The 13,002-nt window shown below is 43.6% G+C and overlaps 1 protein-coding gene across 1 annotated transcript in view; it reads right to left on the reverse strand.

Annotated features, from left to right (window-relative positions):
* Positions 1–11,813, reverse strand: part of IGF2BP2 (insulin like growth factor 2 mRNA binding protein 2) — a 159,862-nt gene extending 148,049 nt beyond the window's left edge. The window contains exons 1-2 of the mRNA XM_082721730.1: positions 11,537–11,813; positions 9,883–9,943 (exon numbers count right to left, since the gene is read on the reverse strand). Coding sequence (XP_082577856.1) covers positions 9,883–9,943; positions 11,537–11,714 — 239 coding nt within the window. The 5' untranslated portion in view covers positions 11,715–11,813. The remainder of the gene's footprint in view (positions 1–9,882; positions 9,944–11,536) is intronic.
* Positions 11,814–13,002: the final 1,189 nt, after the last annotated feature.

The following is a 13,002-nucleotide window of genomic DNA, read 5'->3' on the forward strand; positions in this document are numbered from 1 at the left end:
CTTATTTTACAAATTCAGTGTCCATGATTTGAAGACATCACTGCTCATATAAAGAGAGAGGTGGAAAAAGTACAGCAAGATCCAGGAGCAAGGCCAGATTATGCATCCACAAAATTTTTTTCTATCCTTCAATGGTATTTGGGGGGGAAAAAAAGTGTTTTCCCTTTACAAAGAATAAATACAATTGCACTCGGGGTGGGGGGGTATCCCAAACTTTCACCACTGTGAAATTCCTTCCCAAATTTTCAGCTCTTCATAAAAGCCAGCAATGTTTGACATCACCACTCAACCACTGACGAGTGCGTGCATGTGTGTGTGTGTGCATCTGTGTCTGTGTTGTGTGTGTATATGTGTGTGTGTGTCTGTCTACTGCACTTTCCCAGTAAGTGTATGCCCCAGAACTCATACATTCCAACACACTGAGCAAGCGCACACACGCCTCCCTGGCTTCCCCAAACTCAGCTAGCGAGGGGGCACTACACTAGAGGCAGGCCTGCACACCAGACACCTTCCAGCCCTGCCCAGCCATCCCCACGGAAATGCAAAGGGGAAGGAGAGTGAGAGTAAAAGAGAAAGAGAGAGAGAGAGAGAGAGAGAGAGAGAGGAAGTGGCCAGTACAGGGCCTCATAGAAAGAAATGCAAAACCTTTTGTGGGGCAGGCCAGCCACATACTCCTAGAGTTTTTAAACGTCAAAGAATAAACTGAGATTTTCAGTCCTGCTGGCACCACTGGAGGAGTCACTTACTGTGTTCTATGCACTATCAGTGAACACCAGGCTTTCCCCTGTGCTCTGAAATTAGAGAATGCACGAGCTGTGTGACATGTTCACTCAGTCACCTATGCTCCTATGGCCGCCTATCTCCTGGCCTCTTTCTTTCCTTCTCTCCCTCCAACTATCTCTCTTTCTTTCTCTCTTTCCCTTCTTCCTTCCTTCTACTTGAAGAGGATAAACTCCATTTTTTTTTTTAGTGTTAAACTGTTGAATCATCTACCTCTGACTCTCTCAAAGATGCACAAATATTTTACTCCAAAATCTTACCCATAGAATGAAGAAAAACGTCCATTTTTCGTTATACATTGTTAAAATCACAACAATCAGGAGGGACTCAGTTAAAAGGTCTCCATATGATATGGTTATCGCCTGTCCTCACATGAGCTTTCTCAAAATATCTTTTATTTTGTGAATTGGTTTGAAGTTAACCTGTCTGCAGAATCACCATTCGATTACATATTTTTGCTTTACTTTTTGAAGAGAAAGAGAAAAGAGATGTAGCAAGATAATAAAAATGTCTTCTCTGATAACATTTTAAGCTCTATTAGAGGTTCTTGATGGAGAAAAGTCATTATTTTTTAATCATAATAAAGCTAATAAGATTATGATTTTATCAAAAAAGCACAATCTCTATATCTAGAAGCAAAATTCTTGTATATCTCATATTTCACTGATAGTATAATTGTATCTTGTGTCTTATATACTTAAAAAAGTCACCAATGTACTATATATATAATGTTTAAGTATTGTATCAAAAAGAACATATAGATCTTTTTACTCCCTATGCTTTCACTGACATTTTTATGTGTCAGAAAGGTTTAAACTTTTCTAATGTTGGATGAATCATTTTATGAAAAGCAATGTGTGAGAATCCCATATTTTCCTTCTCTAGACCATACACATTTTTTTACATACAGATGAAAATGAAACCATGCCAAACTTTGTACAACATTCTTAAGTCCTAAACAAAAAAGCCTGGGTCTTTTTTCAGGATTTAAAAAATATATATCTGGGCCAAAGGCATGAATACAGACCTTCTCCCCACACTGCGTACACATTATGTTTTTTTACACTACATTTTCAGCCACAATGACTTTTAAAAACATCTCTCTTTCATCATTACTAACGTCTCCTACAATAGGAAAGACTACTTCAAAAAGTGTCCTCCAATTATGACTAACACTTTTAGCTGCTTTTCAATTATATTATATTTAAAAATAACCAAACTTCAGTCCCTTCTCTTCCTCAGCATATCTGTTGTATACATATAAATTTTATTTCTTATTCTGAGTTGGGAAAAAGATACAAAGTTACTCTCTAGCCTATGTAAATATTATCACAACTCCTGCTTAACTGGTAGGGTGCTGTTACTATATTCAAATTAGGAGGAGAGCAAAGGTAATAGGACCACTGTTTCTTTGAAGCAGGTTTGGTCAGGTGGAAGATGGAATTGCTTTTGAGCCTGAAGCTTTACAGCTCTATCTGGAATAGGGATGAAGTACAGGTCTCTCCTGGCTATTGTGAGGATAAAATAAGATACAGAAGGCCTAGGGCAGCCCCTAACACAGGAACTGCTTTCTAAGCATTAGTTACCTTCCTTCCTCATCTTCAGAGTCAGAATTCCACAGATCGTGCAATATCCTACTCCATACTATCCTAACTTAAAGAAATGAAATGTGTGGGGAGTTGGAAATAATCTTTTCACTTATTATTTTCTTGATAGTGCCTTCCTCCCTTCCACCACCACCATATACACAGGACAGTATCCCAAAGTTAAAGGAAACAAGAGGATAAATGCAGGAGAAGTTTACAATTAAGGGAAAATGAACTGCACTTCACAAACTGTGTTATTTAGTATATGTTTTTGAGTGGTTATATCATTAATGAAGATCTCTGAAAACTTCACGGGTGCTATCCGACCAATATTCCTTCCATCCCCACAGGAGAAGCCAAAGGCCATATTCTGTACAGCAAGGGAAGCAGAGAGACACCACATCTAGGGAAAGACCTGGCAGACACTAGGAAAAGAAACCAAAACATAGTCCTGACCTCCAGCAATGGGGTGGTTAAAAACGCAGGAAGAACCCACCCAAGTGATTCCTTGAGCTAGACTTTCCTTTACCACAAGGCTTACAGTCTTGACCAGAGCGATAGCTCACTGCCTCATGCATGTGGCGCAAGATGTCGAGAGATACGTCTTTCTTGGCAGTGTTCTATTTCACAGCACAAGGAACGCAACCACTGAAAAAAGCAACAAACTCCAACCCCACTTCTGTCTATGGGCGAGCATGGTGCTGGGAGGAGGTAATGCTGCTGGTAACGTTTAAATTGCCTCTGTTTGTTTCTAATTATTTTTGTTTCTAAAAAATCGTAACAAAGTACAGATCACTCAGATTGATGTAAGAATAAGACTGCAAAGGGTCATTCACAAACAAATCCATTTTCAAATATTTTCATCACTCTTGAGAAGCACCCTTTGAGCCCTCCAATGTTTTTGACTGACTTCTTTAACTTAAAAAAGAGGGGGAAAAAGTCTCAGCATGCTGGACTGAGGATCAGAAGAGCTAGGCTCTACCCACAGCTTCACTATTTAATAGCCATGCGGCCTTAGGCAAATTATTAAATCTTTCTGAAACTAAGTTTCCTCATCACAAAAAAAAAAAGGAGGAAATTACTTGTCCTATCTTCTTCACATAATTATTATTTGGAATAAATGAAATAATGTGTTGAAGGGGCTGGGACATCAACCGTACTATATGAATATACAATGCAGGCACATAAAAATACATGTATCTCCCCAAGAGAACACTACTAGCATTATTTACACAACAACACATGGAATCATGAAGCAACCTTTCTGATCACATTTAAAACAAAAATTAAAAATCCAAGCTTACCCCTGAGGCAAATTCTCACACACTGGCACCATATTAATTATATCATAATGAGAAAAGCTGAAAATATTCTCATTGCAATGGTCCCAAAATATTTTCCTGGTCATTAGGTACAACAGTTCTTATGACACAGATAAATATCAAAAAGTCTAAAACATGCATCAGAACTCTTAATTTTCATTTATTGGACTCATTAAAACATCTATTTTATGAAATATTCTTGATAGTACACAGAATGAGAAAATTCTAAGGAATGGTCACATTTTAAAAATAAAGTACAGAATAGATAAATAACAAAGAAATCCAAGAATAAATGAACAAAATATATCTCAAAAATGCAAGCCTATTACGCAGTGAGAAAGAGAGGCTTGGGAAGGAGACATATATCTATTCAATGATGGGCAATGGGTTAGCTTTTAGATCTGATGGCCTGCTATTAATGTAAAAGCATCCATTTTCTCCGATCTACTTAATCTTTACCTCAATATGCCCTCCAACTCTAAACCAAATTAAAGAAACAATTATCATATCCTCCCTTGTCTTTGGAAACCAAAGCAACAGAACCTGAATTTTTTTATAAAAGAAAATAATTTTTCTTCACTATTTTATGGAAAGACCAAAGTACATGATCAAGACAGGAAAAGAAAAACCTTAAAAATAATGCTCTGAGCACTCTACAATTTTGCTGCCCGAAATAGAACCCATACAGTCCATGCCACCAAATGAAAATTACAAGTTTGTAAGCATGAAGTCAAATTATAAAGTAAAAGATTTTTAAAAATATTTTAATGATGACAAATGGGAGGAAAGACTGTTATCTTTACTGGTAGGTGCTTGTTGTTTATTTGCTATTACGTTTTCTTCAATGATAGTGTTCTGAATGACTACCCAAACTGACTCGACTTGAATTTCAGTGTAAAAAGGATAAGCCTTGACTAATAAATTACTTGGGCATGTTTTGTTAAACGGAACCATCCCAATACTTCAAATTAAGAAGTTAATCATAACTTTTGAGAAATTATGCTTTTGACTAAAAGTTTCAGAAAACTGGTTTAACAAACTGGCTTAGCCAAGCCACACAACTCTCTTCTTCAACACCAAAAAGAATGTAAAGACACTTTGGTGGCACGTAAGTGGAATTTTTAAAAATACATTTTGAAACTTTTTTAAAAGTCTCCGAAGAAACCAGTTCAATATTTATGTTTCTAATGAAATTGATTCTGTCAGAGTTGTTGTGCAAAATAATATACTGTCTTCCACAGTATAGAATTGCTAAATGAAAATGCATATTCAAATCTTGAATTCTCTAACATTTATAAAATGGCTTATCCATTATCAGAGCCTTCACAGAATCACTGAGCTAACTGTGTGAGAGGGGCTATCCAACAAAAGGGAGAGTAGACTGTGCATTGCATCGTCCTCCCAGCAGCACACTAAGGGCAGAAGCCACTATAGGTGCCTGAGCCCTGGCTTCCAAAAGGTTAACCACCTACAAGAGTTATGCATCACTCAAAGCAAACACGGAGTCCCTTTGTCACAAGGTTCAAATATCTAGCAATTTTCATTTGCCGTGTCAGATTCTAAAATCCAGAGCAAATGTTGCTCAATTAAAGATTTCCTCCTCTTCCCTCTTGATACCATCTGTCTGAAAAGACTGTCCCCCACAAAGCACACATGCACACAGACATCCATGTGCACACACCCCACTGAATCACAGAGATGACACACTTAGCTCAAATAATATCCTCTCACAACTCTGACCAATTGCTCATCTACTTTTGAGAATTTCATTAGAAGACTTGGAAGAGTGATTCAGCAATAGACAGCAAATATTTAGAAAGTTGAAAAGTATCAGATATATGTAAAAAGTTCCTGTAGAAATCTGATTTTCATTGTTTTGACTTTTAATAAATGTGCCCGTTACTATCCTCTTCTGTACTTTTCAACCTCATTTACATGCCCCCAGCTGAAAAACTGCAGCAACCTCCACAAAACAAATCACCTACTCAAAATAGTTAGATGTAAATTTTGACTCACGATTAGTTCTAAATCATCTAATGTCCTTTCAAAAATTCTTCTTAAAGAAAATATCACCATGTATAAAAGCTATTGTATAAATACTACTAATCTTCTCTCATATAATCTCAGGTTAAAAGAACAAAACACAAAACTCTGAGACCATCCCTTACTGGTCATCTTATATCCAGCCATAATTACAAGGAAACATTATTTTTTAAAAAAACACCACTTGACAAATGTATTAAACATCACCAAAACTCCTTTTAGAATTACTGGAGAGATGTAGTCATTTAGTACTGTTATAAATTGCTACAATACAAATTTAAAACTGAGATGAATTTGACCAATTGGAAATCAAGCAGCACATAAAAAGTATTTTGATTTGCAGCTTTCAATGGTTTTTAAAATTTAGCTAAATGATATAAAACATCAAATGGCCAGTCTTTTAATATTTGTAAGCTACAACTTTTAATCTACATTATCACCTAAATTATCAACTAGTTTTTTTCTTTATTGCTTCTATTTCAATTCTAATTCTTATCTCTTAAAGGTCACAAAAATGTGTAATTCTTTATGGCATTGCCTAGAAACATATGAAAAAATTATTAGTTTTAAAAATGGGAAACTAAATGTCCAGCTCATAGTCAAATCATAAGTTACCTTACACTTTGACATATATTTTATATTAATATATGTTATATCCACACATGTAATCTGTATAATTAAATTCAGGGATTAATTTTTAATTCAACAAATTCTTTAAATAGAAGGTTATCATATGATTTTAACCTTAAAAAGTCTTTTCTATTGCTACAAAATTAAAAATTGATGCAGCAAAAGCTTTTGTTGCAGGGAGGGCTTGAGGTTGGGTGATTTTTTTTTTTCTTTTTGGTATTTAATTCAACTATACACAATGTAGTACATACAAGCAAAATACAATTGAGATACTGTTTTCTTTAACATTCCTATAGGAGACCGAATTCATTTGCATTGGATAGAACACAATTACTGATTTTTAACTCATGAAAGACAAATTCATAGCTTTTTCCTACACTACCTCATAGTATTCACACCATCTTAGTGAAAGCATGTCTAGCAACACTTGGTTACTTCCTAGCAGTGGGCAAAAATTGCATTTTTCAAAGTGTTGTTTCTCACAGAATCATTCAAGTTTAGTTACAAAGCACATTCAGGTTCACGTATGTCTTAGTCCAAAACAATTTATGTGACATGTGCTTGTGTGTGTGCATGTGTGTAGGTCCATATGCAGATATCTGTATATGTATTTAAACTAAACTCTCCTCGACATCAAAAATGAAATTTCTCTCAAGGAAGTTTCCACAACTTTTAACAGAATTTTAAAGTCATTACCAGGTTCTTCCTCTTTAAGCAATCTTTGATTTATACATAGTACCAAGAAATATGAATAGAGAAAAACAATCCAAAGATTCATATTCAACAAAGCTTGAAACCAACTTAGCAAGTAAGAAAAATAGATGGTTTGTCTATGGTTTGCATTATAATAATTTGCATCTAATAAGAATGAAACACATGTGGCAAAAAAGAAAGAGTTTAGTCCTTCTGAGGACCCTGAGAAAATAATGGTTATCTAGTCTGTCTGCTCTAATAGCACATGTAAAATGACGCTAGAAGGATACTTAACAAAAGACCCAATTGGTAAGCAAATGGCATGCCAATAATTTCATGACTTAAGATAAAAACATCTCCTCCCAAAGTATCATTTGCTTTAAAAAAAAAAATCTATTTGGAATGTAGATAGTAAAGTTCATTCTTGCAAACAGAAAGAAATCAGAACAATATAAGGAAAATGAGCACTCAATTGTTGAATGATTTTTTTTAAGGAAGCAAGCAATGAGGATGAATTGTTTTCTTCACATTTTCACTTCAACTAACACAAAAACCACATATAGAACTGACTTAACGCTGACAAATCGACTTCTAACTTGTGAGATTTCATGGAAATGCAACAAAGGAACACCAAAATAGTCACCATATAACCTAAAAGCTTTGGTTTCAAATGTCACAGTACCCTGCTTTTTGAAAGCCAGCACTGTGATAGTGCCCTGTACATGAGAACATACAGCTGCTTCATCCCAGGGTCTGAGCTCAGTACACAACGCCAGTCATGAGCCATCTCTCCCTTAGCCTGTAGTACAAGCAACTAATTCCTGCATTTTAAACCAATAAAGGAAAGGGAAAAAAAGAGTAAAACCATCCAATCAGAAATGATGCAACCCTCTACAGCAGCAGCTTATGCATACATTTGGTATGTCAGACGTCTTCAGTGTAGTGAATCATAAACAGCGTATTTAATCTACCTCCTAGGTATTTCACATCGCCCACATGTTCAAAGAAATCATGTACTAATAGGACTATGTAAGTCCTAGTTCGCTCTTTATTTAATTAATACTAAAGAATTGGGAATGCTTTTAATTCTGAACTCTTACATAAACACAGCAAAACTACCTAAATGATACTCTGGCTAATAATAAATAACCTCTTCATTTTGAAAGAAAAAGTTTAGAAGAAGTTTATTTGTGAGCAGGCTCAGGATAAGTTAATAACTTCAGATGCATTAGTATTTCACTTACATTGCAACATGAAATAATGTACTTTGCAACATGAAATGAGACACCAAGTAAACAAAGTTAAAATTCAAGTGATTTTTATTAATTATAACCCAAAAAGGGTTATAAAACAGCTTAAAACAGCTATACCCCCAGCACATACAGCCCATAGAAACAGGCATTTATAGAATAATAGCCCATCAAATATTATAGGTGCTTTTTTCAAGCCTTACTCAATATATTCATCAAATTTTCAAGTACTGTAAGATGAGTAATTTAAATTACAATAAGTACTTAATACATCAGAAAGTTTGAACTTGAATTTCTCAGGCAAAAAAAAAAAATTATAGAAAAGTTTACAAATTAAAACACTTAACTGAAAAACCAATTACACATTACATCTGTTCCTGGAGAGAAGAACTAGCTTAATATTACACATGAAGCTGCAAATCATAACTTTTGCCTTTTTCTAAAGTCAGTAGCTTTGTGACACCTCACAGAATCATTTGCAAACAAAAGATATTCTGTTGCTTAGTTAAAATAAAAGTATCTGAAAAGACGCCCACAGTTTTTAAAACCTCTTTAACAAAACATCTAAGTATTTATAAAATTAGTCAGTTTGTTTTAAAATTTATTCATTCCTGGTAAAAATCAAGTTAGTGGTTACACTGTTGAGTATCACAAATTGTAAAGGTGGTAAATCAAAGACTTCACTTAGAGTTTTCAATCCAGCTACTTAATGACTAATGGTGAAGAAATGTATGTGAATGGGATATAAACTAAGTTACGACACATGGGAGAAAAAGAATCTAGAATGAGTAATAAAGGGCCCGATTTAAAGTCCACAATAAACTTTAAACAAAGATGTTCTCCCTCATTCTCTCCTCATAGATATTTCTCACGTAGGCAAATCACTGTGGAGAAATCCAACTTCCACAAAGCTCTTTACTCTTTTATTAACAACAGTGCACATAAATATAACCTACAGATTTCACAAAAATTCTTGTTCAGCCTCAAACATATCTTAAAAGCAACAACAACAAAACGCTCAGAAGCAATAGTCAATAGTCTCACTGACTAAAAAAGTCTGGCTTTTTAACTGCCATCCAATCCAAACAACCTTCTTCTTTAGAGTGCTATGCAAAATATTGACCCCCTTACTGAATTATTTTATTATTCAACGTTGAGCTATCTTTTAAAAAAAAAAAAAACCTAATTAATCGCGAAGTTTAGTTAAGCAATTTAGCTGACAAAGTAAATATTTACTCTTAACATCTCACAGGAAGTCTTGACAAGCATTTGTTGCCACTGTGCTGGGGGTAGGGGTGGGAGGCAAGTTTTGATAAACAAGTTTAACGGTCCCAGCGAATTTCACACAGCGAGGGTTCGCCACCCCTCACCCCCAATAAGGCACCAGATATTCCCAAGCACAGTCAACACCTTATATAATGAAAGTAAAAAGTGTAACTTTCTAAACTGTGTTATCTCCACTAACAAAACAAACAAAAGCCCTTTTTTAAACTATAAAGGCACATTTTTTAAAACGGAGTGTATTTTTGTATTTTTACGTAAGCCGTATCACAAAATAACTAAGTGAAAGATATTTACCTGAGCTTTTTAGAGACTGAGTAATCAACTTCCATGATTTTCCCATGCAATTCCACTTTACCTTTAAAACAGAAATTAAAGCACTCAGAACCTTCCTTAGATAAAAACCGGCGGGGGTCTAGGAGGGGCACGCACAGAACTCCACGCTCGGGCTCCGCCTTCGGGCGCCCTCCAGGGGTCTCCTACCCGGCTCCAGCTGGGCAAACTTGGTTCCCAGTGGGAAGCAAGGTGGGCGCCCCTAGTCTTGGGACGAGGTGGGAAGGGCGCGAGCCCGGATCCGACCTCAGGTATAGCTGTGGGTGGCACTACCGGAAAAACAAATTTAATAAAGAGCGGCGCCAATTTGAAAGGATGAGCTCATTTGAAACTCAAGCTGCAGGGCTGGCGCGGCCCCGCTCCTCTCCCGGCCCCCACTTCTCCATACCGCTAACCCGCGCCCCGAAGGCTCCGCTGCGCTCCCCTCCCTGCCTTCTCCACCCGGTGGCCCCGAGAAGACGCACCGACCCTCTCCTCCTGCCCCCCCCACCACCACCCGGGGGACCGCTTCTACGAGAGTCCAGTCCCGGCCGGCTCCTGGGTGTCACCTTGGCCTCGCTGCCGCCCCGCCCCCACCCCACTCGCCAGTGGGGAAGGGGCTCCCGCCGGGCCGGGATTCGGGGGGCGCAGGCTCCCGGCCCGGGGGCGAGCGCGGCTCCGAGCGGTGCGTGTGCGAGAGGGAGAGTTGGTGAGTGCGCGCGCGCGCGAGTGTGTGTGTGTCGCTCTCCGTCTCCCGTCTGGGCTCCAGCGCTCTCGCGGGCCCCCCGGTCGCCTCTTTCCCGGTTCTCAGCCCGGGCCCCCACCGAGTTGAGACAGGGCACCTCGTAAAAAGGTGCTTCTGGCCGAGCGGGAGGCGGGGGGACGGACGGCGGAAAGCCCCCAGCCCCGAGTTCTTCTCAATAAAATCGGACAAAAAATTCAGAGAAAAATAGGAGCGCTTGAGGGACGAGCGAGAGGGGACTGAGGTTCGGGAGAGGACCTGGAGAGATGTGCCGTCGTGCAGGGGCTGGGGTTGGGGAAGCCCCAAAACCTCGGAGGGGATCATCAGGGTGGCGCCGAGGGGGTGCCGAAAGTGGGGGACCGCGAGGCGAGGTGGGGAGGGGGGCTTGAAAGGAGAGTGCGGCTCAGGGAACGCCAGAGGGCGAGAGGTCCCGGGCACGAGGCACGGAAAAGGGTAAGGTCCGGTCAAGGGAGAAAGAGATGCAGGATTTGGAGGGGGTCCCTGACAAAGGGGGTGACGGGAAGGTCAGGGAAGAGAGGGGACGGGGGCTCTCTGAGGATGGGGGTGGGGAAACTCTGGAGAGCAGCTCGGGGAGCCAGGGGGAGGAAGGGTGCCCCCAGAGAGCGAGCGAGCCCTGGGCACCCTCGGAGCGGCTCGGGGGTCGCCCCAGGGCTGCGGCTGGGAGGGCAGGGGGTGAGTCCGGAGTGGTGGGGGGAGGGGAGAGGGCCGTCCCGGGATCCGGCCGGCGGCGAGAGTTGAGGGTCTGGTGCGTGGAAGTGAGGGTGCGGGCGCGGGAGCCCCTGCCGGGCGCCGCCCGCAGGGCTCGGCCTCCCTCCGGGCGCCGTCCCGGCCTGAGCTGGGCGAGGCGGGGGGAGGGGGGTAGCGGCGACTGCTTACCCGAGAGGGTCTCGATGGCGCGGATGGCCCAGTTCTGGTCGGGGTAGTCCACGAAGGCGTAGCCGGACTTGAGCAGGACCTGTCCCGCCAGGGGCAGCTTCCTGTCCCCGAAGAGCTGCCGGAGGTCGTCGGCGGTGACGGCGGGGCTCAGGTTCCCGATGTAAAGCTTGTTCATCATCCGTCTCTTCCCCGAGAGCCCGCGGCTCCCCCGGCCCGGTACCCGGCGCTCCTCGCCTCCTCCGCTGCCCTCGTCTCTCCTCCTCCTCCGCCCCCCCTCCCCGCCCTCCGCCCGCCCGCCACCCACCCCCACCCTCAGCCTGGCTCCCCCCACCGCGGCCGGCCCGGCCCGCCCGGGGGCAGAGGCGGAGGCGGGGACTCGGCGCGGCTGCCTCCTCGGGGCAGAGTCCCGGGCCGGGCGGCGGCGCGCGGACAAAGCGCTCTCTCTGCCTCCCTCTCTCTCTCTCTCCCTCTCAAGGCGGTGGCGGGAGGAGGAGCAGCGGCGGGCGGCGGCAGCGCACCCCGCGTGTGTCTGTGTGAGAGTTTGTACGGGCGTGTGCGCAGCCGAGAGTGAGCGAGCGAGCGCCCCCTCCCCGCCCCGCGCCGCCGAGCCCCTCGCCCCCCGCACGGCTACCCGGGCTTCTGCCTCCCGCCGGGCGGGCGGAAGCGGGTCGACGCCCGGGGCTGGGGCTCCCGGGCGCCAGAAGCCCCGGCGGGCGCGGCGCGGAGGCCAGGCGTGCGGCGGGGCGGGGAAGGCGCGCCCCGGGCGCGGGTGGGAGTGCGCGAGGGGGCGCGGGGGAGCGGCCGCGAGCCGCAGACGTGGGAGGGAGAGGGGCCGTGGGAGAGCTCCGAGAGGGGTGTGCGCAAGGTGGACCGGATGTGAGAGTGCGGCTGCCAGGGCCCGCGGGAAGGTGTGTCTCGGAGGTGAGAGGCGAGGGCAGGCTGGGAGGCAACTTTGGCGGCGAGTTGGCCGCGTCTGGCGCCCTGCGCGGTCCCTGGCGGAGCGCTCCTTCAGAGACCCGCTCCCCGCCCGGCTCTCCGGGGCGACCGGGCGGCGCGTGTGGTCGAGGGATCGCGGACAGGAGTCGGGACGCCTGGGGCCCGGGACCGGCCGGGCCCTCGCAGACTGCGCACCCCGGGGAAGTTGCCGCTGGCTTTGGGCCTCAGTTTCCCGGCCCGCTGGGGGGAGACGGAAGGCCAGAGCGGAGTCACGTCCCCTCCGCCCGCACCCCGTGCGCCCGGAACCCCGCGGCGGGCGGCAGCCTGACGTTGGCAGCTGCTCTCTATTCTGGGAAGTGCTGAGGGCTTCCCGAGCGGCCGCTGCGAAGCCAGGTGGCGGGTGGGGAGGCCAGCGGGGAGGGGGCAGGGGCTGCGGCCGGGAGGACCGACGCTCGGTGCCGGGCTCCGAGGCCGGGTTTGATCCCAGAGCTGGCTTGGTGGGAGGCGAGGGTAGTTGGAAGCGGAGGCGC

This window comes from Mustela nivalis (assembly GCF_964662115.1).
Source record: "Mustela nivalis genome assembly, chromosome: 1".
Taxonomy (NCBI): domain Eukaryota; kingdom Metazoa; phylum Chordata; class Mammalia; order Carnivora; family Mustelidae; genus Mustela; species Mustela nivalis.